This window comes from Pelodiscus sinensis, chromosome 30 (assembly GCF_049634645.1).
Source record: "Pelodiscus sinensis isolate JC-2024 chromosome 30, ASM4963464v1, whole genome shotgun sequence".
NCBI lineage: Eukaryota > Metazoa > Chordata > Testudines > Trionychidae > Pelodiscus > Pelodiscus sinensis.
Window position 1 is genome coordinate 787,097 of NC_134740.1, and position 27,456 is coordinate 814,552.

The 27,456-nt window shown below is 65.8% G+C and overlaps 2 protein-coding genes across 2 annotated transcripts in view; both read left to right on the forward strand.

Annotated features, from left to right (window-relative positions):
- Positions 1 to 27,456, forward strand: part of NOP9 (NOP9 nucleolar protein) — a 340,212-nt gene that overhangs the window by 309,614 nt on the left and 3,142 nt on the right. The window lies entirely within an intron of this gene.
- LOC142821060 (chromodomain-helicase-DNA-binding protein 8-like) lies at positions 1,578 to 27,452 on the forward strand (the record flags this gene model as incomplete). Its single annotated transcript, XM_075911847.1, has 17 exons — positions 1,578 to 1,732; positions 9,648 to 10,498; positions 10,724 to 11,098; positions 13,224 to 13,597; positions 13,824 to 13,938; positions 14,089 to 14,277; positions 17,773 to 17,841; positions 17,979 to 18,034; positions 18,860 to 18,977; positions 19,742 to 19,825; positions 21,423 to 21,560; positions 21,834 to 21,955; positions 22,302 to 22,545; positions 24,461 to 24,637; positions 24,998 to 25,141; positions 25,337 to 25,592; positions 27,319 to 27,452. Coding segments are annotated over exons 2-17 (3,303 nt in total), but the record flags the coding sequence as incomplete, so codon positions are not given.

The following is a 27,456-nucleotide window of genomic DNA, read 5'->3' on the forward strand; positions in this document are numbered from 1 at the left end:
AAGATTTTTTTTTCAGAATACCTGTCCTACTTTAAATTTACACCCTGCCTTAATCCAAATTAACATCTCAATGTAGACTAAGGCTATGTCTAGACTACAATGCTTTATTGGAAAAAGGTTTGCAATTTGCATACCTTTTTCCAATAGTTTTGTCGGAAGAGGCTTTTCCTAAATTTGACCTGTTTTGGAAAATTTTGGAAAAACCTTCTCTTTCAGAAGAGCCCTTCTTCCTCGTGGAAGGAGGAAGACAGGGCTTCTGAAAGAGCATGTCTGCTCTTCCGCCAAAAAAAGTGGAAGAGCAGATGTGTTCCCTGGATACCTCCAATATCCTGGAAAACCCCATAGTCTAGACGTAGCCTCAGAAGGTGTGTCCAGACTACTGAGTTTTGTCGACAAAAGTGGACTTTTGTCAACAAAACTATACCAGCGTCTACACTGCCGCTGAGTTCTGTTGACATAACGTCGACAGAACTCAGCAGTTTTGTCAACGCTGGTATACCTCATTTTACAAGGCATAACACCTTCTGTCAACAGAAGGTGTTATTGCCTGTGGGGTTGCGTCTAGACTACAGGGCTCTGTCGACAAAGCAACTTGCTTTGTCGACAGAACTCAATGTGTCTGGACGCTCTTTGTCGACAGAAGTTTTGTCGACAGATACTGTCGACAAAACTTCTGTCGACAAAACCCGGTAGTCTAGACGTACCCAGAGTGTTGGCAGGAGCTAATCAAGAGCAACTCTGAGTGTGGACCAGCCTTTGAGATCATGACAGCCTGGATTGAAACCGCTGTGCTGCTTTGCAACGTGGGAATTAGAGGGTTAAAGTAAAGGTCTCCTGTGTTCATTTGCAAAAATAGCTCCCTGCGCCGACCTCTTTCTGATGCTTCCATTCCATTGTGAAGGCCAGGCCTTGAACAGGGTTAAAAAAAGAGCTAGAGCCATGTCTACACTTGGAGACAAAAAGAAGCCACAGTCAATCTTCTGGGGTTTGAATGAGCAGGTCTGGGGAAGGTCTTAGTCCTGCTTCCACAAGGAATAAGGGAAGTCGGGGAGAGTGGCTCTGACTTCCCACAGTGCGGACAGCTCCATAAATCGAGTTAAGATACTTCGCCGTAAGAGGCGCAAGGAACGTAGCTGAAGCTGCGTCTCTACCGCGACTCCATCCCAGGCCAGGTCTGTCAATGGCTATTGACCGGGATGGGCAGGACTAGTGAACCTGGCTCAGGGGCTGGGGAGGGCAGCCTGTTCCCTAAGCAGGCACTGAAGGGGGCACCACTGCATTAAAGGGGGGGTAACAACTCCCCCCATGCACTCAGCATGCCCCCCCCAGCCTGTCCCCTATAGGTGTCCGACCCACTGCCTGATTGAAACAAGGGTGTGGGGAAAAAATCCCCCGTGGGCTGCCGGGCGAGGGCGAGAGGGGCCAAATCCCGCAGGCCGCAGGGGGGTTAATTCCATGAGGGAGATTTTCAGTCAGGCACCACGCGGGGCAGCCCCAGCCGGGCCAAGGCCTCCCTCCACCCCTCCTCTCTGCGGAGACTTCCTGGAAGGGGTCTCAGCCTAACCTGCTAGCTGGCCCCGCCCCCGGGCTCGCGGCCGCAGCCGGGAGAGTGGGCGGGGCTTCGAGGGGCTGCGGGGTAGGTTGCGCCGCCCATGCTCCGCCGCCTTGTTCGCGCCGGGGGGGGGCCGCGCGGCGCGGGGCGAGGCCGAGGCGGCCGCAGGGGAGACCCCAGGTAGGTCCCCGCCCCCCCCGCCCGCACGGGTATTATGGGATGGCGGCGCGCCCGGCCGCGGGAGGCTGCCCAGGCGCGGAGGCCCCCCCCCCGAGGGATGGTCCAGCCCGGCCCCCATAGGGGGTAATGGGGGGGGGCGCGTCCATATTGCACCGGGGGGTAGATGGGGGGCGGGTCCATGTTGCACCCGGCGGGGGGGAGGTTGGGGGGCGGGTCCATGTTGCACCCGGCGGGGGGGGGGGAGGTTGAGGGCGGGTCCATGTTGCACCGGGAGGGGGAATTGGGGGGGCTGGGTCCATACTGCACTGGGGGGGGAAATTAGGGGGGGCTGGACCCTTGTTGCACAGGAGGGGAATTGGGGCTGGGTCCATATTGCACCGGAGTAGTGGGGGGGGCTGGGTCCATATTGCACGGGGGCAATGGGGGGGGGCTGGGTCCATATTGCACGGGGGCAATGGGGGGGGCTGGGTCCATATTGCACGGGGGCAATGGGGGGGGCTGGGTCCATATTGCACGGGGGCAATGGGGGGGGCTGGGTCCATATTGCACGGGGGCAATGGGGGGGGGCTGGGTCCATATTGCACGGGGGCAATGGGGGGGGCTGGGTCCATATTGCACGGGGGCAATGGGGGGGGCTGGGTCCATATTGCACGGGGGCAATGGGGGGGGCTGGGTCCATATTGCACCGGGGCAATGGGGGGGGCTGGGTCCATATTGCACCGGGGCAATTGGGGGGGGCTGGGTCCATATTGCACGGGGGCAATGGGGGGGGCTGGGTCCATATTGCACGGGGGCAATTGGGGGGGGGGCTGGGTCCATATTGCACGGGGGCAATTGGGGGGGGGGCTGGGTCCATATTGCACGGGGGCAATTGGGGGGGGCTAGGTCCATATTGCACGGGGGTAATTGGGGGGGGCTGGGTCCATATTGCACCAGGGGTGTCCATGGCTCCCTGTCTTTGATGGGCAGAGGAAGTAGAAATGGGGGGGAGGATGCATCCAGGTAGCCCTTCCCTGGAGGTGCTGGGAACAGATCTGGGGGGTGTTGGTGAACACCCTGCTGTGCTTCTCTGGGAGAGGACGCATCAGGCTGCCTCTTGTGGGAGATTTCTGTGGGGAGGCTGCTGCCCTGCCTCTGGATTGACACCCCCACCCCGGGCCTGGGAGTTGCCTTCCTATGGGATGCAGGTGGGATTTGTAAGGGGGCATTCACTCAGGATGGTCCCATGTTATTGGTGGGGGAGAAGGCACCTCAGCACCTCTCACCATGGCTCCTCTCCCCCCACCCCCAGACTCATTCCTACCCCTCTGCAGGGTGATTAGAGGCAGGCCGGCCTCATGTACATCCTGGGGTGTCTGCAGGGCAGAGAGGCTGGCGGTGAAGCACATGGCGTCAGCCCAAAACCTTGTCACAGATATTATCAGTGGGACTTTGGGAGCAGTCATAGGGTCTGTGGGGTAGGATGGAGGGTGTGGGCAGAGCTGTGTGTGGAGAGCCCAGCTGGGGCTAGCAGGGTCTGTGGGGCGGGACAGGGGTGGAGAGCCCAGCCGAGGGTAGCAGGGTCTGTGGGGCGGGACAGGGGTGGAGAGCCCAGCCGAGGGTAGCAGGGTCTGTGGGGCGGGACAGGGGTGGAGAGCCCAGCCGGGGGTAGCAGGGTCTGTGGGGCGGGACAGGGGTGGAGAGCCCAGCCGGGGGTAGCAGAGTCTGTGAGGCGGGACAGGGGTGGAGAGCCCAGCCGGGGGTAGCAGGGTCTGTGGGGCGGGACAGGGATGGAGAGCCCAGCCGGGGGTAGCAGAGTCTGTGGGGCGGGACAGGGGTGGAGAGCCCAGCCGAGGGTAGCAGGGTCTGTGGGGCGGGACAGGGGTGGAGAGCCCAGCTGGGGCTAGCAGGGTCTGTGGGGTGGGACAGGGATGGAGAGCCCAGCCGGGGGTAGCAGGGTCTGTGGGGCGGGACAGGGGTGGAGAGCCCAGCCGAGGGTAGCAGGGTCTGTGGGGCGGGACAGGGGTGGAGAGCCCAGCCGGGGGTAGCAGGGTCTGTGGGGCGGGACAGGGGTGGAGAGCCCAGCCGAGGGTAGCAGGGTCTGTGGGGCGGGACAGGGGTGGAGAGCCCAGCCGGGGGTAGCAGGGTCTGTGGGGCGGGACAGGGATGGAGAGCCCAGCCGGGGGTAGCAGGGTCTGTGGGGCGGGACAGGGATGGAGAGCCCAGCCGGGGGTAGCAGGGTCTGTGGGGCGGGACAGGGGTGGAGAGCCCAGCCGAGGGTAGCAGGGTCTGTGGGGCGGGACAGGGGTGGAGAGCCCAGCCGAGGGTAGCAGGGTCTGTGGGGCGGGACAGGGGTGGAGAGCCCAGCCGGGGGTAGCAGGGTCTGTGGGGCGGGACAGGGGTGGAGAGCCCAGCCGGGGGTAGCAGGGTCTGTGGGGCAGGACAGGGGTGGAGAGCCCAGCCGGGGGTAGCAGGGTCTGTGGGGCGGGACAGGGGTGGAGAGCCCAGCCGGGAGTAGCAGGGTCTGTGGGGCGGGACTGGGATGAAGAGCCCAGCCGGGGGTAGCAGGGTCTGTGGGGCGGGACAGGGATAGAGAGCCCAGCCGGGGGTAGCAGGGTCTGTGGGGCGGGACAGGGATGGAGAGCCCAGCCGGGGGTAGCAGGGTCTGTGGGGCGGGACAGGGGTGGAGAGCCCAGCCGGGGGTAGCAGGGTCTGTGGGGCGGGACAGGGGTGGAGAGCCCAGCCGGGGGTAGCAGGGTCTGTGGGGCGGGACAGGGGTGGAGAGCCCAGCCGGGGGTAGCAGGGTCTGTGGGGCGGGACAGGGATGGAGAGCCCAGCCGGGGGTAGCAGGGTCTGTGGGGCGGGACAGGGGTGGAGAGCCCAGCCGGGGGTAGCAGGGTCTGTGGGGCGGGACAGGGGTGGAGAGCCCAGCTGGGGGTAGCAGGGTCTGTGGGGCGGGACAGGGGTGGAGAGCCCAGCCGGGGGTAGCAGAGTCTGTGGGGCGGGACAGGGGTGGAGAGCCCAGCCGGGAGTAGCAAGGTCTGTGGGGCGGGACTGGGATGAAGAGCCCAGCCGGGGGTAGCAGGGTCTGTGGGGCGGGACAGGGGTGGAGAGCCCAGCCAGGGGTAGCAGGGTCTGTGGGGCGGGACAGGGGTGGAGAGCCCAGCCGGGGGTAGCAGAGTCTGTGGGGCGGGACAGGGGTGGAGAGCCCAGCCGGGGGTAGCAGGGTCTGTGGGGCGGGACTGGGATGAAGAGCCCAGCCGGGGGTAGCAGGGTCTGTGGGGCGGGACTGGGATGAAGAGCCCAGCCGGGGGTAGCAGAGTCTGTGGGGCGGGACAGGGGTGGAGAGCCCAGCCGGGAGTAGCAGGGTCTGTGGGGCGGGACTGGGATGAAGAGCCCAGCCGGGGGTAGCAGGGTCTGTGGGGCGGGACAGGGGTGGAGAGCCCAGCCGGGGGTAGCAGAGTCTGTGGGGCAGGACAGGGGTGGAGAGCCCAGCCGGGGGTAGCAGGGTCTGTGGGGCAGGACTGGCACACCCATGCCTGGTGACTGCTGGGCACCACAGCAGGTGGGCAGAGCCGCTTGGCATATGTCCCCCACCCACTCAGCCTCTGCCCCAGATGGGCCAGCACAGGGCCCAGTCTGGGGCTGTTGGCAAGGGTGCCGCAGGCCGTGCTGTGCTGCGTGGCAGGCTTCGGGCAGCAGCAGGATGTGTGCAGCTCAGACCATGCCATGGCACTGCACCACAGGCAGTGTGTGCGCGCACGCTGGGGCCGAGTGGAGCTGGCACCTGGGGGCCCTGGCAGCTGCAGCCCGTGGCTTGGCAGTGCGGGAATGGAGGGTGCTTGCGCCTCTCCGTGTGGACACCCACAGCTTCCTGGGATGGCAGAGGGCCTCTCTGGTGTGCCCCTGAGATTCTCCAGCTGCTGCTGCCTGCCCCCTTAGTCCCTGTGTGGCCCAGCCAGCTCTCTGGTCCCCTCCTGACGGCACTCTGCCTGGGGCTCGCAGCCCTGAGCGGGGGGTGCTCCCTGACCCCCACTGCATTGCTGGCTTCTGCCTGGTCCCCTGTCACTGTTGTGCAACCAGGAGGTAAGGTCGTTGCCTGGCAACAGCCCCGGCCTGTCCCCCATGGGGGTTGCTGCATTGAGGGAGTGGGGGAATGGACCCCAAGTTCTCCCCCCTTCAGTCCTGTCACGTGCGGTCCCACGCGGCCTCTGGGGCAGCCCCTCCCCCCACCTGCCAGGGGATGGCTCCAGAGCCTTCCCTGCGAGGACCATTCTGACCCCAGACAGTGTCCGTGGGTGGGGGCCAGCGTTTGGGGGCACCATGCTCCCTGTGGCATGGCGCAGGCCCAGCCGTGCCCCATTTCCTGCTGCCGCTTCCAGGCGGCGTGGCAGGGGCTCCTGGTGTGTGTTCTGCCGTGGGGTGGGGCGTGAGCTGAGAGAGCTGGGCGGGCAGGGGGCAGGCCGTAGGGGTCGCACTGGGGTTTGGGGAGCGGCGCGTGCGCTAGCTGCGGGGGTTGGCTGACCCAGGGTGAGCATGGGGGCCTGTGCCTGTGGAGCGTGCCGTAGTGGTGCCCATGGATGGCATGGAGAAGGGCTGTGGGGCGGGAGTTGGCTGTTAGGATAGGTGCGGGTTGAAGGTGGGTTATTTTGGGGGATATCTCTGGGGCACAGTGGGAGGGCCCTGAAAGCTGCTGCGGGCAGGTGGGCAGAAAGAGCCCGGGGCCGCAGACCCCCGTGTGATGTGGGGTGTTAGATGGGGGGGCGTTTCTTGGTAGGTTTTGCGTGTGGTCAGCCCCAGTTGGGTACGCAGGAGTTGGGGGTGCATTTGGCATCCCTGGGCTAGCTCTGGGGTGACTTGGAGGAGCTGAGGAGTGGGATGGGGGAATTTGGGGCGGGGTTGCTGGCCAGGCAGGGCCTTGTGGGGGTTCTCAGGCGCTTTGGGGGGTGGCTAGTGGCAAGGGGGCTTGTCGAGTCTCTGGCTGTTGGGAGGGTCAGGAAAATCTGTGGGTGGGTCTGAAGGGGGCTCTTGTGCTGGGCTGGGCCGGCAGGGTGCCGGGGAGCTGTGGGCGGAGTGGCAGGGAGTCTGTGGGACTGGCTGAGGGAAGTGGAAAGAGCCAGGCTGGGAAAGGAGTCCCAGGGCACGGTGTGCAGCGTGGGGAGAGGTTGGCTGGTCTGGGGGGGCTCCCAGGGTCTCTGGGGTCTGGGTCCAGTTGGAGGGGGGCTGAGGTCTGTAGGACTGGGAGAGTTACAGCGGGGGTGGGGAGAGGCCTGTAGCACTATGGGGGGTGGCGATGACGGCTGGGTCGGTTGATGTGCTGGGGGCAGGGTTGGTAACCTTGCAGGGGGCTGTGGCGGGGGCAAGGTGTTTCCCAGGTCTCTGCTCTGTGCGCTCAGGCGCAGTGTGGGGAGCCCTTTCCTGGCCCCAGTCTGTGTGTTGGCGAGGGGGCAGTGCTGTGGCGCAGTGGGTGAGGGCTTGCCCACACTGGAACCTTTCGGTTTCTCTGGGGTTGCCCTGAACTCCCCTTGCTGTTTCCCTGCTGTGTGTGTGTGTCTGGTTCCCCTTGCGGGTGGCTTATGGCAAGGGGGGGTTGGACCAATGGGGGGGACCTTTTGTTTCTGTGGGGTGGGAACAGGTCTGCTGCTATGTGACTTGGGGTGTGTGGTGGTTTGGGGGTTCCTGCTCTCTGGGACTCTGGTCTGGCCATGTGGCTGGGGAGAGAAGATTCTGAGGTGTAGGAGATTGCTCCCTTCTGTCTCTGCTGGGGAGTCGGGGGGATACGTAGGACATGGGAGAGCCAGCTAGGGGCCATGAGGCAGGATTAAGGGGCAGAGCTGGGCTGTCAGGGCTGTGGGGCAGGATTAAGGGCCAGAGTTTGGCCTGTGGGGGGCCATGAGGTGGGATTAAGGGGCAGAGCTGGGCTGGCAGGGCTGTGGGGCAGGATTAAGGGCCAGAGTTTGGCCTGTGGGGGGCCATGAGGTGGGATTAAGGGGCAGAGCTGGGCTGTCAGGGCTGTGGGGCAGGATTAAGGGCCAGAGTTTGGCCTGTAGGGGGCCATGAGGTGGGATTAAGGGGCAGAGCTGGGCTGTGGGGCAGGATTAAGGGCCAGAGTTTGGCCTGTAGGGGGCCATGAGGTGGGATTAAGGGGCAGAGCTGGGCTGGCAGGGCTGTGGGGCAGGATTAAGGGCCAGAGTTTGGCCTGTGGGGGGCCATGAGGCAGGATTAAGGGGCAGAGCTGGGCTGTCAGGGCTGTGGGGCAGGATTAAGGGCCAGAGTTTGGCCTGTGGGGGGCCATGAGGTGGGATTAAGGGCCAGAGTTTGGCCTGTGGGGGGCCATGAGGTGGGATTAAGGGGCAGAGCTGGGCTGGCAGGGCTGTGGGGCAGGATTAAGGGCCAGAGTTTGGCCTGTGGGGGGCCATGAGGCAGGATTAAGGGGCAGAGCTGGGCTGTCAGGGCTGTGGGGCAGGATTAAGGGCCAGAGTTTGGCCTGTGGGGGGCCATGAGGTGGGATTAAGGGCCAGAGTTTGGCCTGTGGGGGGCCATGAGGTGGGATTAAGGGGCAGAGCTGGGCTGGCAGGGCTGTGGGGCAGGATTAAGGGCCAGAGTTTGGCCTGTGGGGGGCCATGAGGTGGGATTAAGGGGCAGAGCTGGGCTGGCAGGGCTGTGGGGCAGGATTAAGGGCCAGAGTTTGGCCTGTGGTGGGCCATGAGGCAGGATTAAGGGGCAGAGCTGGGCTGGCAGGGCTGTGGGGCAGGATTAAGGGCCAGAGTTTGGCCTGTGGGGGGCCATGAGGTGGGATTAAGGGGCAGAGTTTGGCCTGTGGGGGGCCATGAGGTGGGATTAAGGGGCAGAGCTGGGCTGGCAGGGCTGTGGGGCAGGATTAAGGGCCAGAGTTTGGCCTGTGGGGGGCCATGAGGCAGGATTAAGGGGCAGAGCTGGGTTGTCAGGGCTGTGGGGCAGGATTAAGGGCCAGAGTTTGGCCTGTGGGGGGCCATGAGGCGGGATTAAGGGGCAGAGCTGGGCTGTCAGGGCTGTGGGGCAGGATTAAGGGCCAGAGTTTGGCCTGTGGGGGGCCATGAGGTGAGATTAAGGGGCAGAGCTGGGCTGTCAGGGCTGTGGGGCAGGATTAAGGGCCAGAGTTTGGCCTGTGGGGGGCCATGAGGCGGGATTAAGGGGCACCGCTGGGCTGGCAGGGCTGTGGGGCAGGATTAAGGGCCAGAGTTTGGCCTGTGGGGGGGCCATGAGGTGAGATTAAGGGGCAGAGCTGGGCTGTCAGGGCTGTGGGGCAGGATTAAGGGCCAGAGTTTGGCCTGTGGGGGGCCATGAGGTGAGATTAAGGGGCAGAGCTGGGCTGTGGGGCAGGATTAAGGGCCAGAGTTTGGCCTGTGGGGGGCCATGAGGCAGGATTAAGGGGCAGAGCTGGGCTGGCAGGGCTGTGGGGCAGGATTAAGGGCCAGAGTTTGGCCTGTGGGGGGCCATGAGGTGAGATTAAGGGGCAGAGCTGGGCTGTCAGGGCTGTGGGGCAGGATTAAGGGCCAGAGTTTGGCCTGTGGGGGGCCATGAGGTGGGATTAAGGGCCAGAGTTTGGCCTGTGGGGGGCCATGAGGTGGGATTAAGGGGCAGAGCTGGGCTGGCAGGGCTGTGGGGCAGGATTAAGGGCCAGAGTTTGGCCTGTGGGGGGCCATGAGGTGGGATTAAGGGGCAGAGCTGGGCTGGCAGGGCTGTGGGGCAGGATTAAGGGCCAGAGTTTGGCCTGTGGGGGGCCATGAGGCAGGATTAAGGGGCACCGCTGGGCTGGCAGGGGACCGTGCGGCAGGGCTGGGATGGTGGGAGCCATTGGGCAGATGTGAGGGGGGACCTGTTCGCGGGGAGCCAGGGATGGAAATCCTGGTGGTGTCCCGGCCAGTAACCCTCCTCCCCTGTCTGTCCCTCACAGCCAGACCCAGACCTCTACTCTCCGGTCTCCGTGAGGCCTGGCCCCGCCTGGCGTGACCCGCGGAGGTCCCCGCCACCACGCTCGTTGGGGAGGGGACCCCAAGCCCCTCCCCACCGGGACAGCCCCCTGCACCGCCTGCCGCCATGGCTGACCCCATCATGGACCTGTTCGACGACCCCAGCCTGTTCGGCCTGGACTCCCTGGCGGACGAAGGCTTCGCCCAGGTGCCGCCCGACCCCATTGAAGAGGCGTTGGGCCTGTCGGGGGCACTGGATCCCTCCCAGCCCCCGCCGGCCCCGGCCCCAGAGCCTGCCCAGCCAGAGACACTGCAGGGGCAGCCCAGCTCCCCCCAGCCGGAGCCTCCACCTCCAGGACTTCCCCAGGGGCAGGAGCTGCTGAGTCAGGGGAACCCGTTTATGGGAGTGTCCGGTACCAGCACTGCCGGAGCAATCCCCTCCTCCGTTGGGGGGCAGCTGGTGCCACAGGCTGCGGCCCCCCTGTCGGCCCCCAAAATTGTCATCTTAAAGGCCCCGGCGGGCGGCTCGGTGACGGGGGCCCACGTGGCTCAGGCCCAGCCGCTAGGGGCGGCCAACGGAGGCAAGGTGACCTTCGCCAAGGTCCTGACAGGCACCCCGCTGCGCCCCGGCGTCTCCATTGTCTCCAGCAACACCGTGTTGGCCGCCAAGGTGGCCCCCTCCGGCGGCCCCACCACCGTGCACCGGCTAGTCCAGCCCGGCCGGCCCGTCAAGCAGCTGGTGCTGCAGCCCGTAAAAAGCGCAGCAGGGGCGCCGGGGGCTGCAGGCGGCGCGCCCCTGAAACCTGCCGTCACCTTGACGTCCGCCCCTCCGCAGGTAAGGGGGCTGAGTCCAGCAGAACAGGGGCGCGGCGTGTCCCTCGGCACTGGGCGGCTGGTGTCCCAACCCCATGCCCACGGGCGGGGGCCAAAGTGGGCGGTGCCCAGGGCCAGGTGATCCACCCGCGGTTCCGTTCTCCCCGCGCCAGGCGGCACTGAGGGTGGGGCGACTCGGGGGTCGGCTGGGCTGTGCTGCTCACCCCCGGTGCTGTCTCCCCCGCAGGGCGAGTCGAAGCGCATCACCCTGGTGCTCCAGCAGCCGCAGGGCGGGAGCGGCCCCCCTGGGCAGCGCCACGTGGTGCTGGGCAATCTGCCGGGGAAGATTGTGCTGCAGGGGAACCAGCTGGCGGCGCTGAGCCAGGCCAAGGGGGCGCCAGGCCAGCCGGCCAAGGTGGTGACTATCCAGCTGCAGGTGCAGCAGCCCCCGGGGGGGCCGGCTGGGGGGCCACAGAAGATCCAGCTGCTGCAGCAGGCCCCGCTGGTGGGGGCCTCGGGGCAGCAGGGCCCGTTGACGGTCTCCTCCATGCAGCAGGCCCAGGTGGTGGGCAGCCCTGGGCAGAGGCTCACGGTGCCGCTCAAGGTCGTGCTGCAGCCACAGGTGAGCTGGGGGCTGAGGCCTGCTTGGGGGGGCGGGGGAGCCTGGGGGGGGGGGGTCTGGCTTCCGACCCAGGCCTGGGGTTATTGGGGGGCCTGCCTTCCCCACAGGGCAGCTCCAGAGCTCTGTCTATGAAGGGAGCTGGGGAGGGGGTGTATCTAGAGTCTGGTTGTGACATGATTTCCCCCCCGCCCCCCGTCCACTGCCTTCCAGCTGGCTCCCTGGGGAAGGCTGGGGCAGGAGAGGGGGTGAGGTCCCATGGCCGACTTCCCCAGGCTTCCCTATCCTGGGGCAGGGGTGATGGTCCCGCTCTTCCCCAGGCCGGCTCGTCCCAGGGCGGCTCCCCGGGGGCGGTGGGGCAGGTGTGATGGTCCCGCTCTCCCCCCAGGCCGGCTCGTCCCAGGGCGGCTCCCTGGGGGCGGTGGGGCAGGTGTGATGGTCCCGCTCTCCTCCCAGGCCGGCTTGTCCCAGGGTGGCTCCCCGGGGGCGGTGGGGCAGGTGTGATGGTCCCACTCTTCCTCCAGGGCGGCTCCCTGGGGGCGGTGGGGCAGGTGTGATGGTCCCACTCTCCCCCCAGGCCGGCTCCCCGGGGGCGGTGGGGCAGGTGTGATGGTCCCGCTCTCCCCCCAGGCCGGCTCCCCGGGGGCGGTGGGGCAGGTGTGATGGTCCCGCTCTCCCCCCAGGCCGGCTCCCCGGGGGCGGTGGGGCAGGTGTGATGGTCCCGCTCTCCCCCCAGGCCGGCTTGTCCCAGGGGGGCTCCCCGGGGGCGGTGGGGCAGGGGTGATGGTCCCACTCTCCCCCCAGGCCGGCTCCCCGGGGGCGGTGGGGCAGGTGTGATGGTCCCGCTCTCCCCCCAGGCCGGCTCCCCGGGGGCGGTGGGGCAGGTGTGATGGTCCCGCTCTCCCCCCAGGCCGGCTCCCCGGGGGCGGTGGGGCAGGGGTGATGGTCCCGCTCTCCCCCCAGGCCGGCTTGTCCCAGGGGGGCTCCCCGGGGGCGGTGGGGCAGGGGTGATGGTCCCACTCTCCCCCCAGGCCGGCTCCCCGGGGGCGGTGGGGCAGGTGTGATGGTCCCGCTCTCCCCCCAGGCCGGCTCCCCGGGGGCGGTGGGGCAGGTGTGATGGTCCCGCTCTCCCCCCAGGCCGGCTTGTCCCAGGGGGGCTCCCCAGGGGAGGTGGGGCAGGGGTGATGGTCCCGCTCTCCCCCCAGGCCGGCTCCCCAGGGGCGGTGGGGCAGGGGTGATGGTCCCGCTCTCCCCCCAGGCCGGCTTGTCCCAGGGGGGCTCCCCAGGGGAGGTGGGGCAGGGGTGATGGTCCCGCTCTCCCCCCAGGCCGGCTCCCCAGGGGCGGTGGGGCAGGGGTGATGGTCCCGCTCTCCCCCCAGGCCGGCTCCCCAGGGGAGGTGGGGCAGGTGTGATGGTCCCGCTCTCCCCCCAGGCCGGCTTGTCCCAGGGGGGCTCCCCGGGGGCGGTGGGGCAGGTGTGATGGTCCCACTCTTCCTCCAGGGCGGCTCCCTGGGGGCGGTGGGGCAGGGGTGATGGTCCCGCTCTCCCCCCAGGCCGGCTTGTCCCAGGGGGGCTCCCCGGGGGCGGTGGGGCAGGGGTGATGGTCCCACTCTCCCCCCAGGCCGGCTCCCCGGGGGCGGTGGGGCAGGGGTGATGGTCCCACTCTCCCCCCAGGCCGGCTCCCCGGGGGCGGTGGGGCAGGTGTGATGGTCCCGCTCTCCCCCCAGGCCGGCTTGTCCCAGGGGGGCTCCCCAGGGGAGGTGGGGCAGGGGTGATGGTCCCGCTCTCCCCCCAGGCCGGCTTGTCCCAGGGGGGCTCCCCGGGGGCGGTGGGGCAGGTGTGATGGTCCCGCTCTCCCCCCAGGCCGGCTCCCCAGGGGAGGTGGGGCAGGTGTGATGGTCCCGCTCTCCCCCCAGGCCGGCTCCCCAGGGGAGGTGGGGCAGGTGTGATGGTCCCGCTCTCCCCCCAGGCCGGCTCCCCAGGGGAGGTGGGGCAGGGGTGATGGTCCCGTTCTCCCCCCAGGCCGGCTCCCCGGGGGCGGTGGGGCAGGGGTGATGGTCCCGCTCTCCCCCCAGGCCGGCTCCCCAGGGGAGGTGGGGCAGGTGTGATGGTCCCGCTCTCCCCCCAGGCCGGCTCCTCGCAGGGCGGCTCGCCCGGGCTCTCGGTGGTGAAGGTGCTGAGCAGCAGCGAGGTGGCGGCGCTGTCTGGCCACGGCGTGCGGGGCGGCTCGGAGGAGACCCGCAAGCTGGAGCACCAGAAGAAGCAGGAGAAGGCGAACCGCATCGTGGCGGAGGCCATCGCCCGGGCCCGGGCCCGGGGGGAGCAGAACATCCCTCGCGTGCTGAACGAGGACGAGCTGCCCAGCGTGCGGCCTGAGGAGGAGGGCGAGCGCAAGCGGCGGCGCCGAGGCGGGGGCGAGCGCGGGGGGCCCAAGGAGGAGAGGCCTCGCAAGGGCCGGGGCCAGGGGGGCTCCGGCAAGACCAAAGGGCGTGGCAAGACCAGGTGAGACACTCCCCAGCTTGGAGACGCAGCAAGCTCAGGATTGGATGCTGGAGACTCTCCCCAACTTCCCTGGCCTCTCTGGTCCTGCCTGGCCCTGGGGGTGCAGGTGGCTGGTCTCTGGTGAGGTGGAGCTGGGGGCGGGGGGAGGGACAGACGCTCGGTTTTCCCCATGAAGTGTGAACCCAGCCCCCCTCACTCTGCCTGTCTTCCCCCCTCCCCCAACCAGCACTATCACCCCCGTGGTGGGCAAGAAGCGGAAGCGGACGGCCTCCTCCGATAACTCCGACACCGAGGCCATGCCAGCTCCGTCCCCCCGCCAGGAGGAGGAGAGCAGCGTCCAGGTGAGGCGAGGTGTCCGGTGCAAATGGAGGGGCCCTGGACACACCCCTTTGTGTGTGTGGGGGGGTCTGCCCCATAGCTCCGCAACCTCTTAGGTGTGTGGGGTGCAGTGTCTGTCCTGGGGTGTCTCTAACGTGCTCCCCTTCCCCCAGAAGCGTCGCTCCAACCGGCAGGTGAAGCGGAAGAAATACACCGAGGACTTGGACATCAAGATCACGGACGACGAGGAGGATGAGGAGCTGGATGTGACGGGGCCGGTGCGGCCCGAGCAGCTCCCCATACCCCAGCCCCCTGTCCCGGAACCAGAGGGGGAGACCCTGCCGTCGATGCAGTTCTTTGTGGTGAGCCCTCCCCCCGCCTGCCTGGGCCCCGAATCGCTGCTGCCCACACCTGCCCTCATGCGAAACGCAGACCCCTGTGGAGGTGGGGAGCCTGTGGCTGGGGCAGGGTTCCCTGTAAGACCAGCACTTGGGCAGCCACCCAGGAGAGATTCTCAGGCCACCCCGCAGATTAGCATGTGCCAGTATGGGTGGTGCATGTCGGCACGCACCTCACACACTGCTTCGTGCACTATTCCATGGGTGGTGCACGTCGGCACACACCTCACACTGCTTCGTGCACTATTCCACGGGTGGTGCACGTCGGCACGCACCTCACACTGCTTCGTGCACTATTCCACGGGTGGTGCACGTCGGCACGCACCTCACACTGCTTCGTGCACTATTCCATGGGTGGTGCATGTCGGCACGCACCTCACACACTGCTTCGTGCACTATTCCATGGGTGGTGCACGTTGGCACGCACCTCACACTGCTTCGTGCACTATTCCATGGGTGGTGCACGTCGGCACACACCTCACACTGCTTCGTGCACTATTCCACGGGTGGTGCACGTCGGCACGCACCTCACACTGCTTCGTGCACTATTCCACGGGTGGTGCACGTCGGCACGCACCTCACACTGCTTCGTGCACTATTCCATGGGTGGTGCACGTCGGCACGCACCTCACACTGCTTCGTGCACTATTCCACGGGTGGTGCACGTCGGCACGCACCTCACACAGTGCTTCGTGCACTATTCCACGGGTGGTGCACGTCGGCACGCACTTCACACTGCTTCGTGCACTATTCCACACGTGCCAGTATGGGTGGTGCATGTCGGCACGCACCTCACACACTGCTTCGTGCACTATTCCATGGGTGGTGCACGTTGGCACGCACCTCACACTGCTTCGTGCACTATTCCATGGGTGGTGCACGTCGGCACACACCTCACACTGCTTCGTGCACTATTCCACGGGTGGTGCACGTCGGCACGCACCTCACACTGCTTCGTGCACTATTCCACGGGTGGTGCACGTCGGCACGCACCTCACACAGTGCTTCGTGCACTATTCCACGGGTGGTGCACGTCGGCACGCACCTCACACTGCTTCGTGCACTATTCCACGGGTGGTGCACGTCGGCACGCACCTCACACAGTGCTTCGTGCACTATTCCACGGGTGGTGCACGTCGGCACGCACCTCACACTGCTTCGTGCACTATTCCACACGTGCCAGTATGGGTGGTGCATGTCGGCACGCACCTCACACACTGCTTCGTGCACTATTCCATGGGTGGTGCACGTTGGCACGCACCTCACACTGCTTCGTGCACTATTCCATGGGTGGTGCACGTCGGCACGCACCTCACACAGTGCTTCGTGCACTATTCCACGGGTGGTGCACGTCGGCACGCACCTCACACTGCTTCGTGCACTATTCCACACGTGCCAGTATGGGTGGTGCACGTCGGCACGCACCTCACACTGCTTCGTGCACTATTCCACATGTGCCAGTATGGGTGGTGCATGTCGGCACGCACCTCACACACTGCTTCGTGCACTATTCCATGGGTGGTGCACGTCGGCACGCACCTCACACTGCTTCGTGCACTATTCCATGGGTGGTGCACGTCGGCACGCACCTCACACAGTGCTTCGTGCACTATTCCACGGGTGGTGCACGTCGGCACGCACCTCACACTGCTTCGTGCACTATTCCACACGTGCCAGTATGGGTGGTGCACGTCGGCACGCACCTCACACTGCTTCGTGCACTATTCCACACGTGCCAGTATGGGTGGTGCATGTCGGCACGCACCTCACACACTGCTTCGTGCACTATTCCATGGGTGGTGCACGTCGGCATGCACCTCACACACTGCTTCGTGCACTATTCCATGGGTGGTGCACGTCGGCATGCACCTCACACTGCTTCGTGCACTATTCCACACGTGCCAGTATGGGTGGTGCATGTCGGCACGCACCTCACACTGCTTCGTGCACTATTCCACACGTACCAGTATGGGTGGTGCATGTCGGCACGCACCTCACACTGCTTCGTGCACTATTCCACACGTGCCAGTATGGGTGGTGCACGTCGGCACGCACCTCACACTGCTTCGTGCATTATTCCACGCGTGCCAGTATGGGTGGTGCACGTCGGCACGCACCTCACACTGCTTCGTGCACTATTCCACACGTGCCAGTATGGGTGGTGCATGTCGGCACGCACCTCACACTGCTTCGTGCACTATTCCACACGTACCAGTATGGGTGGTGCATGTCGGCACGCACCTCACACACTGCTTCGTGCACTATTCCATGGGTGGTGCACGTCGGCACGCACCTCACACTGCTTCGTGCACTATTCCATGGGTGGTGCACGTCGGCACGCACCTCACACAGTGCTTCGTGCACTATTCCACGGGTGGTGCACGTCGGCACGCACCTCACACTGCTTCGTGCACTATTCCACACGTGCCAGTATGGGTGGTGCACGTCGGCACGCACCTCACACTGCTTCGTGCACTATTCCACACGTGCCAGTATGGGTGGTGCATGTCGGCACGCACCTCACACACTGCTTCGTGCACTATTCCATGGGTGGTGCACGTCGGCATGCACCTCACACACTGCTTCGTGCACTATTCCATGGGTGGTGCACGTCGGCATGCACCTCACACTGCTTCGTGCACTATTCCACACGTGCCAGTATGGGTGGTGCATGTCGGCACGCACCTCACACTGCTTCGTGCACTATTCCACACGTACCAGTATGGGTGGTGCATGTCGGCACGCACCTCACACTGCTTCGTGCACTATTCCACACGTGCCAGTATGGGTGGTGCACGTCGGCACGCACCTCACACTGCTTCGTGCATTATTCCACGCGTGCCAGTATGGGTGGTGCACGTCGGCACGCACCTCACACTGCTTCGTGCACTATTCCACGCGTGCCTGTACGGGTGGTGCACGTCAGCACTCACCTCACACTTTGCTTCATGCACTATTCCACGCGTGGCTGTACGGGTGGTGCACGTCGGCCCTCACCCCACACTTTGCTTCGTGCACTATTCCACACGTGCCTGTACTGGTGGTGCACGTCGGCCCTCACCCCACACTTTGCTTCGTGCACTATTCCATGCGTGCCAGTAGTAGTGGTGCACGACGGCACGCACCCCACACTTTGCTTCGTGCACTATTCCACGCGTGCCAGTAGTAGTGGTACACGTCGGCACGCACCCCACACTTTGCTTCGTGCACTATTCCACACGTGCCTGTACTGGTGGTGCACATCGGCCCTCACCCCACACTTTGCTTCGTGCACTATTCCACACGTGCCTGTACTGGTGGTGCACGTCGGCCCTCACCCCACACTTTGTTCGTGCGCTTTTCCACACGTGGCTGGAACACGCTAGACAGAAGGCTGGTTGGGACTGCGGTGGCGGGGGACAGGGCGTGGAAGGGGAAAGGCTCCCGCTGTGTATAACCCCCTCCGCAATCCCCCCTCAGGAGAACCCCAGCGAGGAGGACGCTGCCATTGTGGACAAGGTGCTGTCCATGCGGGTGGTGAAGAAGGAGGTGAGTGCACGGGTGGCAGAGCTTGGGGTCTGTCTCCTCTGGGGGGCACGGGCTGTAGTATGGCCGGGGGGAGGGGCGGGCAGTTCGAGGCTGGGGGGCAGGGTGTTAGCCACGCTAATTCCTCCCTCTCTCTGCAGCTCCCCTCGGGGCAGTTCACGGAAGCGGAGGAATTCTTTGTCAAATACAAGAACTAGTAGGTGTCGTGCCCTTCCTCATGGCGTCTGGGCGCGGTGCCCACTCTGAGCCCAGGTCCCCACCTGCCCCGGGGTGATGCGGGGAGGAGCAGCTGCGCTTCCCCTGCCGGCGCCTGAGGGGCAGCAGATGGGTCTGTGCTGTTAGGTGCCTCAGCCCTGGGGGAAGGGGCTCTGGGGTGGACATTTACCCCCCTCCCTGCTATCGCTGCAGCGCCCTCCGCCCAAAGGGCGGGACCGTTTCTGGCCTGGGCTCTCCAGACCTCAGAGGAGCTCCGTGTCTCAGCCCCCACCTCAGGCAGGCGCTACCCAGTGGGGCATTGCACGCGCCTTCCGTGTGGCCTGTCTGCAGGCTGGCTGGGGCGCCCGTCGGCTCTGCTCTTCATATCGTGTGAGACCCCTCAGCACCGTAACTGCGTGAGGTCATTTTCCCCTGAGGAAATGGCAGGTTTTCACGGCCGCGAGATGCTCTGATTTTTGGCGTTTTGTTTCACAGGAGACTCCAAAGTTCCCACTTCTGTTCAGATTCAGAGGGTGCAAAATCCCTGGTGTCGGGGTTTTCGGAGGCGGAATTTGAACTCGTTTCGGGCTAGGGCTGATACCACTGGTGGGCAGGGTTCCCTGTAAGATGAGCACTTGGATGGCCACCCAGGAGAGAGTCCAGAGCCGGCCAGCAGATTAGCAGAGCACCCCGGCCAGCAGCATGTGTTTGTGCTGGTGGTGCACATGCACCAGTGCAAAGAACAAAATTCATTCAGCACATAGACAAATGTAGAGAGAGCACTGCTAGCGGGATGGGTCCGTCTAACTGCTCTGCCCTTCTGCAGCTCGTATTTGCACTGCGAATGGGCCACCATCGCCCAGCTGGAGAAGGACAAGCGAATCCACCAGAAACTCAAGCGTTTCAAGACCAAGATGACACAGATGCGGCACTTCTTCCACGAGGTACCCGGTGGCGGGGAACCACTGGGTCTGGGAAGCAGTGATGCTTCTTGGGGGGTACCCAGGGCTGTGTGGCCCCTGGCTATCCCCGTCTGTGCCTGCCACGCAGCTGTCTCCGAGGGGTGGGGGAGCCACGGGGTCCCGCCCTCCCAGCTGCAGCTGGAGGGGACTCTGGCAGCAGGTCACAGAAGGGTTATTAGTCGACAGGGACACCGCGTACGACAGACTTGCCAGCACAGGAACCAGAAGCAGTTGGTGCAATCCATCTTGGGCAGGAGGGGGCCCAGAGTCAAGGGCCTTGGCCCCCAGGCCAGGGGGACACGCTCACACACCCAGCAGCTCATCTCCCTTTGCAGCCAGCCCTGCCTCTGGCCTTTGTCCTGCTTCCTGGGCTGAAGGGGTCACCTGGTCACATACCCCCTCCCAGGCTCAGCTGTTGTGCACATAAGGGGGAAACTGACACCTCCGCTCCCTTCTCCATCTAGACAGTGGTGCAGTGCCCAGGGAAACTGAGGCACCCACCCACGAGGTTACTGCAGGATGGTAGAAATCCCATGCACCGTAACACCGTGAACAGAGCTAATTCAGTCCCGCACTTCGTGTCCTCCCTCTGCACCCAGAGCGCCCCCTGGGCCTGGCTCCTTCCCTGCAGCAGGGCAGGGCTGTGAGGGTGGGAGCTGGGGCCAGGACAGGAGGTGTGGGGGAGTCCCAGCCCCCGGGGAGACTGGAGAGCGGGGAGGAGCCTGACAAATGTCTCTCCTCCCCAGGATGAGGAACCTTTTAACCCCGACTACGTGGAGGTGGACCGGATCCTGGACGAGTCCCACAGTATCGATAAGGACAACGGAGAGGTGAGCGGATGGGGGGGGCTGGGACAGTGAGGTGGGGAAGAGGCGGAGGCAGCTCCCCTGGAAGTTTGCAGATGATACCAAACTGGGTGGGGTTGCAACTTCTTTGGAGGATAGGGACATAATTCAAAATGACCTTAGCAAGTTAGAGAAATGGTCAGAGGTAAACAGGATGAGGTTTAATAAAGAGAAATGCAAAGTGCTCCACTTAGGAAGGAACAATCAGTTCCATACATACAAGATGGGAAGCGACTGTCTAGGAAGGAGCATGGCAGAAAGGGATCTAGGGGTCATAGTGGACCACAAGTTGAATATGAGTCAACAGTGTGATGCTGTTGCAAAAAAAGCAAATATGATTCTAGGTTGTATCAACAGGTGTGTTGTAAGCAAAACTCGTGAAGTCATTCTGCCGCTCTACTCTGCACTAGTTAGGCCTCAGCTGGAGTACTGTGTCCAGTTCTGGGCGCCACATTTCAAGAAAGATGTGGAGAAATTGGAAAGGGTACAGAGAAGAGCGACAAGAATGATTAAAGGTCTAGAGAACATGACCTATGAAGCCAGGCTTCATGAACTGGGCTTGTTTAGTTTGGAAAAAAGAAGATTAAGGGGGGACATGATAGCGGTTTTCAAATATCTAAAAGGGTGTCACAAGGAGGAAGGAGAAAATTTGTTCCTCTTGGTTTCTGAGGACAGGACAAGGAGTAATGGGCTTAAAGTGCAGCAGGGGAGGTTTAGATTGGACATTAGGAAAAAATTCCTAACTGTCAGGGTGGTCAAATATTGGAATAAATTGCCAAGGGAGGTGGTGGAATCTCCCTCTCTGGAGATATTTAAGAACAGGTTAGATAGACATCTGTCAGGGATGGTGTAGGTTGAGCTTGGTCCTGCCTTGAAGGCGGGGGGCTGGACTCGATGACCTCTCGAGGTCCCTTCCAGTCCTATTATTCTATGATTCTACACTGGCCCCTTTTCCCGCAGGGGCATGTTAATTTCAGCGATCGTAATAGGGAAATGCGCGGGGGATTTAAATATCCCCCGTGGCATTTAAATAAAAATGTCCGCCGCTTTTTTCCGGCTTTTAGAAAAGCCGGAAAAGAGCGTCTACACTGGCCCCGATCCTCCGGAAAAAGCGCCCTTTTCCGGAGGATCTTATTCCTACTTCGAAGTAGGAATAAGAGATCCTCCGGAAAAGGGCTTTTTCCGGAGGATCGGGGCCAGTGTAGACGCTCTTTTCCGGCTTTTCTAAAAGCCAGAAAAAAGCGGCGGACATTTTTATTTAAATGCCACGGGGGATATTTAAATCCCCCGCGCATTTCCCTATTACGATCGCTGAAATTAACATGCCCCTTTGGGAAAAGGGGCCAGTGTAGACGTAGCCCTGATGTTTGGGCGGCTGAGCTGAGCAGGGCGGGGGGGGCTGGGACAGTGAGGTGGGGAAGAGGCGGAGGCAGCTCCCCTGATGTGTGGGCGGCTGGTGGGCTTGGAGCTCTCCCGGGGCTGGGAACAGGCGCCGGTGGGGACCCCCAGCCCGTCCCGGCACATGGCCCTGGCCGGGTGTGCAGGGCCGGCGGGAGCCCCTGGTGACGGCCTGTCCCTGCAGCCGGTGATCTACTACCTGGTCAAGTGGTGCTCCCTGCCCTACGAGGACAGCACCTGGGAGCTCAAGGAGGACGTGGACGAGGGGAAGGTCCGTGAGTTCAAACGGATCCAGGCCCGGCACCCGGAGCTCAAACGCGTGGTGAGTGACAGCCCCTGGCTCCGCCCCCAGTCCCCAGCTCTGCACCTCTCCCTCAGAGCCAATTGCAGCCGGGCCCTGAGTTGAGGGGTAGGAGAGTGACAGCCCCCAGCTCTGCCCCGATTGGCTAAAGCTGGTTGTGTCTGGGCCCCTAATCGCTGTGGCCCCGCCCCCTACCCTGGCTCCTCCCCAGACCCCTCCGGGGCCTGCACCCCAATTCCCAGCACTGCAGGGCGGGTAAGGGCTGCAACTTCTTGGCAACGCCCCTCCCCCCAGGCTCGCCCCCAGGCTGTCTCCTGGAAGAAACTGGAGCTCTCCCACGAGTACAAGAACCGCAACCAGCTGCGGGAGTATCAGCTGGAAGGGGTCAACTGGCTACTCTTCAACTGGTACAACAGGTGAGCGGGGGCGGGGGCAGGGGCAGGGAGGGGGCGGGGCCGGGGACAGGGAGGCAGGAAAGGGGGTGGGGCAGGGAGGCAGGAAAGGGGGCGGGGCCGGGGGCAGGGAGGCAGGAAAGGGGGCGGGGCAGGGAGGCAGGGAGGCAGGAAAGGGGGCGGGGCAGCGAGGCAGGGAGGCAGGAAAGGGGGCGGGGCAGCGAGGCAGGGAGGCAGGAAAGAGGGCGGGGCCGGGGGCAGGGAGGCAGGAAAGGGGGCGGGGCCGGGAGGCAGGAAAGGGGGCGGGGCCAGGTGAGACGCTCCCTGCAGTCGGCAGTACAGGGCATTGAGCCCCGATCCCCCCCCGCAGGCAGAACTGCATCCTGGCGGACGAGATGGGGCTGGGGAAGACGATCCAGTCCATCGCCTTCCTGCAGGAGGTTTACAACGTGGGCATCCGGGGCCCCTTCCTGGTCATCGCCCCGCTCTCCACCATCACCAACTGGGAGCGGGAGTTCAACACCTGGACCGAGATGAACAGCATCGTCTACCACGGCAGCCTGGCCTCCCGCCAGATGATCCAGCAGTACGAGATGTACTGCAAGGACTCCCGGGTACGGGGCTAACCTGCGGGGGGTGGGCGCCCCCACACAGACACGTGCTGCAGGGACTCCTGGGGGCGGGGGCGGGGTGCAGTGGGGGTGGGTCTGGGCACCCCAACACGTGCTGCAGGGACTCCCAGGGGTGGGGCGGGGTGCAGTGGGGGTGGGTCTGGGCACCCCAACACGTGCTGCAGGGACTCCTGGGGGCGGGGGCGGGGTGCAGTGGGGGTGGGTCTGGGCACCCCAACACGTGCTGCAGGGACTCCCAGGGGTGGGGCGGGGTGCAGTGGGGGTGGGTCTGGGCACCCCCCACACGTGCTGCAGGGACTCCCAGGGGTGGGGCGGGGTGCAGTGGGGGTGGGTCTGGGCACCCCCCACACGTGCTGCAGGGACTCCCAGGTGCGAGGGCCGGCGCACGCACACCCACACCCTCTAGTAGTGCTGGGACTCCCAGGGAAGGGACGGGACAGGCACCGGCATAAACGTGCCTAAGTTCACTGCAGGGACTTCCGGGTGACTAGCCACGGAGGCATGGGACAGTCACGCACATTGCTCTGCAGCACAGATGCCCGGAGGGGGGGCTCACACGATGGGGAGATGGACAGGTGTGCAGTGCAGGGACTCCCGGGTGACTAGCCACGGAGGCATGGGACGGTCCTGCGTGTGCAGTGCAGGGACTCCCGGGTGACTAGCCACGGAGGCGTGGGACGGTCACGCACACTGCTCTGCAGCACAGATGCCCGGAGGGGGGCTCACACGATGGGGAGATGGACAGGCGTGCAGTGCAGGGACTCCCGGGTGACTAGCCACGGAGGCGTGGGACAGTCACGCACACTGCTCTGCAGCACAGATGCCCGGACGGGGGGCTCACACGATGGGGAGATGGACAGGCGTGCAGTGCAGGGACTCCCGGGTGACTAGCCACGGAGGCGTGGGACGGTCACGCACACTGCTCTGCAGCACAGATGCCCGGACGGGGGGCTCACACGATGGGGAGATGGACAGGCGTGCAGTGCAGGGACTCCCGGATGACTAGCCACGGAGGCGTGGGACGGTCACGCACACTGCTCTGCAGCACACATGCCCGGAGGGGGGCTCACACGATGGGGAGATGGACAGGCGTGCAGTGCAGGGACTCCCGGGTGACTAGCCACGGAGGCGTGGGACGGTCACGCACACTGCTCTGCAGCACACATGCCCGGACGGGGGGCTCACACGATGGGGAGATGGACAGGCGTGCAGTGCAGGGACTCCCGGATGACTAGCCACGGAGGCGTGGGACGGTCACGCACACTGCTCTGCAGCACACATGCCCGGAGGGGGGCTCACACGATGGGGAGATGGACAGGCGTGCAGTGCAGGGACTCCCGGGTGACTAGCCACGGAGGCGTGGGACGGTCACGCACACTGCTCTGCAGCACAGATGCCCGGAGGGGGGCTCACACGATGGGGAGATGGACAGGCGTGCAGTGCAGGGACTCCCGGGTGACTAGCCACGGAGGCATGGGACGGTCACGCACACTGCTCTGCAGCACAGATGCCCGGAGGGGGGCTCACACGATGGGGAGATGGACAGGCGTGCAGTGCAGGGACTCCCGGGTGACTAGCCACGGAGGCGTGGGACAGTCACGCACACTGCTCTGCAGCACAGATGCCCGGAGGGGGGCTCACACGATGGGGAGATGGACAGGCGTGCAGTGCAGGGACTCCCGGGTGACTAGCCACGGAGGCATGGGACGGTCCTGCGTGTGCAGTGCAGGGACTCCCGGGTGCGAGCTGCTCATGGCAGGAAGAGCCCCGGGGGAGGGGGAGGGGGGCTGGAGCATTGCCTGGTCCCCCCAGGAGGCGGGTTTCCTGCCCTGACACCTTGTGGGGCAGTTCCTGGCCCCCCCGCATCTGACCCTGCTCCTCTCCCTCCCCACCGCAGGGCCGTCTGATCCCTGGGGCCTACAAGTTCGATGCGCTGATCACCACCTTCGAGATGATCCTGTCGGACTGCCCCGAGCTGCGGGAGATCGAGTGGCGCTGCGTCATCATCGACGAGGCCCACCGCCTCAAGAACCGGCACTGCAAGCTGCTGGACAGCCTCAAGCACATGGACCTGGTGGGGTGCCGGGGCTGGGGCCTGGTGGGGGTGGGGAGGATGGAGCTGTGGGGAGGGAGGGGGGCTGGGGCTGGGTGAGGGGAGTGTGGAGGGTGGGGCTGTGGGGCGGCGGGGCTGGGCTGGGGCCTGGCAGAGAAGGGGAGGGTGGGGCTGTGGGGCGGCAGGGCTGGGGCTGGGGCTGGGTGAGGGAGGGGGGCTGGGGCCGGGGAGGGGAGGGTGGGGCTGTGGGGCGGCGGGGCTGGGCTGGGGCCTGGCAGAGAAGGGGAGGGTGGGGCTGCAGGGCCCAGCCAGGGGCTGGTGTCGGGCAAGGGAGGGGAGCGCGGGGGCTGGCCCCTGACCCCTCTCCCCACCACGTGGCAGGAGCACAAGGTGCTGCTGACGGGCACCCCGCTGCAGAACACGGTGGAGGAGCTGTTCAGCCTGCTGCACTTCCTGGAGCCCTCCCAGTTCCCCTCCGAGGCCGAATTCCTCAAGGACTTCGGGGACCTCAAGACAGAGGAGCAGGTAAGAGTGGGTGGGGCCCCCCGGGTGTCCACCGCCTCCCTCTGCATGCTTCCGGTGAGCCCCCTGCCCCTGGGGCACCTCCTCCCACCTCTGCCCTGCCCATCTCCCCGGCATGGAGGGTGGCTGTCCCTCCCCGCCCTGTCCCTGAGTGCGCCCCTCCATCCCCCTCCCGCTGACTCCCCTGCCCTGCCCCAGGTGCAGAAGCTGCAGGCCATCCTGAAGCCCATGATGCTGCGGCGGCTGAAGGAGGACGTGGAGAAGAACCTGGCGCCCAAGCAGGAGACCATCATCGAGGTGGAGCTGACCAACGTGCAGAAGAAGTACTACCGGGCCATCCTGGAGAAGAACTTCTCCTTCCTGTCCAAGGGCGCCGGCCACACCAACATGCCCAACCTGCTCAACACCATGATGGAGCTGCGCAAGTGCTGCAACCACCCCTATCTCATCAACGGTGCGGGGCTGGGTGGGGCTGTCCCTCGGCGCCCCCCCCCCGGCGCTACGGTCTCCCCTCGCCGGGGCTGTCCCTCGGCGCCCCCCCCCCCCCCCCCCCCCGGCGCTACGGTCTCCCCTCGCCGGGGCTGTCCCTCGGCGCCCCCCCCCCCCCCCGACGCTACGGTCTCCCCTCGCCGGGGCTGTCCCTCGGCGCCCCCCCCCCCCCCCCCGACGCTACGGTCTCCCCTCGCCGGGGCTGTCCCCTCGGCGCCCCCCCCCCCCCCCCCGACGCTACGGTCTCCCCTCGCCGGGGCTGTCCCTCGGCGCCCCCCCCCCCCCCCCCGACGCTACGGTCTCCCCCTCGCCGGGGCTGTCCCTCGGCGCCCCCCCCCCCCCCCGACGCTACGGTCTCCCCACGCCGGGGCTGTCCCTCGGGGCCCCCCCCCCCGGCGCTACGGTCTCCCCACGCCGGGGCTGTCCCTCGGCGCCCCCCCCCCGGCGCTAACGGTCTCCCCTCGCCGGGGCTCTCCCTCGGCGCCCCCCCCCGACGCTACGGTCTCCCCACGCCGGGGCTGTCCCTCGGCGCCCCCCCCCCGACGCTACGGTCTCCCCACGCCGGGGCTGTCCCTCGGCGCCCCCCCCCCGACGCTACGGTCTCCCCACGCCGGGGCTGTCCCTCGGCGCCCCCCCCCCGACGCTACGGTCTCCCCTCGCCGGGGGCTCTCCCTCGGCGCCCCCCCCCGACGCTACGGTCTCCCCTCGCCGGGGCTCTCCCTCGGCGCCCCCCCCCGACGCTACGGTCTCCCCACGCCGGGGCTGTCCCTCGGCGCCCCCCCCCCGACGCTACGGTCTCCCCACGCCGGGGCTGTCCCTCGGCGCCCCCCCCCGACGCTACGGTCTCCCCTCGCCGGGGCTCTCCCTCGGCGCCCCCCCCACCTCCCGACGCTACGGTCTCCCCACGCCGGGGCTGTCCCTCGGCGCCCCCCCCCGACGCTACGGTCTCCCCACGCCGGGGCTGTCCCTCGGCGCCCCCCCCGACGCTACGGTCTCCCCTCGCCGGGGCTCTCCCTCGGCGCCCCCCCCCCGACGCTACGGTCTCCCCACGCCGGGGCTCTCCCTCGGCGCCCCCCCCCCGACGCTACGGTCTCCCCTCGCCGGGGCTCTCCCTCGGCGCCCCCACCCCCGACGCTACGGTCTCCCCTCGCCGGGGCTGTCCCTCGGCGCCCCCTCCCGACGCTACGGTCTCCCCTCGCCGGGGCTCTCCCTCGGCGCCCCCCCCCCCGACGCTACGGTCTCCCCTCGCCGGGGCTGTCCCTCGGCGCCCCCTCCCGACGCTACGGTCTCCCCTCGCCGGGGCTGTCCCTCGGCGCCCCCCCCCACCTCCCGACGCTACGGTCTCCCCTCGCCGGGGCTCTCCCTCGGCGCCCCCCCTCCACCCCGACTCTACAGTCTCCCTGTGGTGGGGGCTCTCCCCTCGGGGGCCCCCCCGACGCTATGGTCTCCTGTGGTGGGGGTTCTCCCTTGGCGCTGCCCTCTTCCCCCCCCCCCCCCCCGACACTATGGTCTCCCTACGGTGGGGGCTCTCCCTCAACACCAACCCTTCCCCTTGCAGGGGCTCCCCCTTGGCTAGTTCTGCTGGCGCTGCCCCCTCACCACAGGCCACGCTGCCTCTTGCCGCTGGCCTGCACACGGGGCCGCTGAGCAATGGGGTGACTCAGCAGTAACCCTCCCCCGGGTCCCCCCAGGTGCAGAGGAGAAGATCCTGGCGGAGTTCCGGGATGCCTGCCCGCACGCGGTGCCCCATGACCTGCACCTGCAGGCCATGGTGCGCTCGGCTGGCAAGCTGGTGCTGATCGACAAGCTGCTGCCCAAGCTCAAGGCAG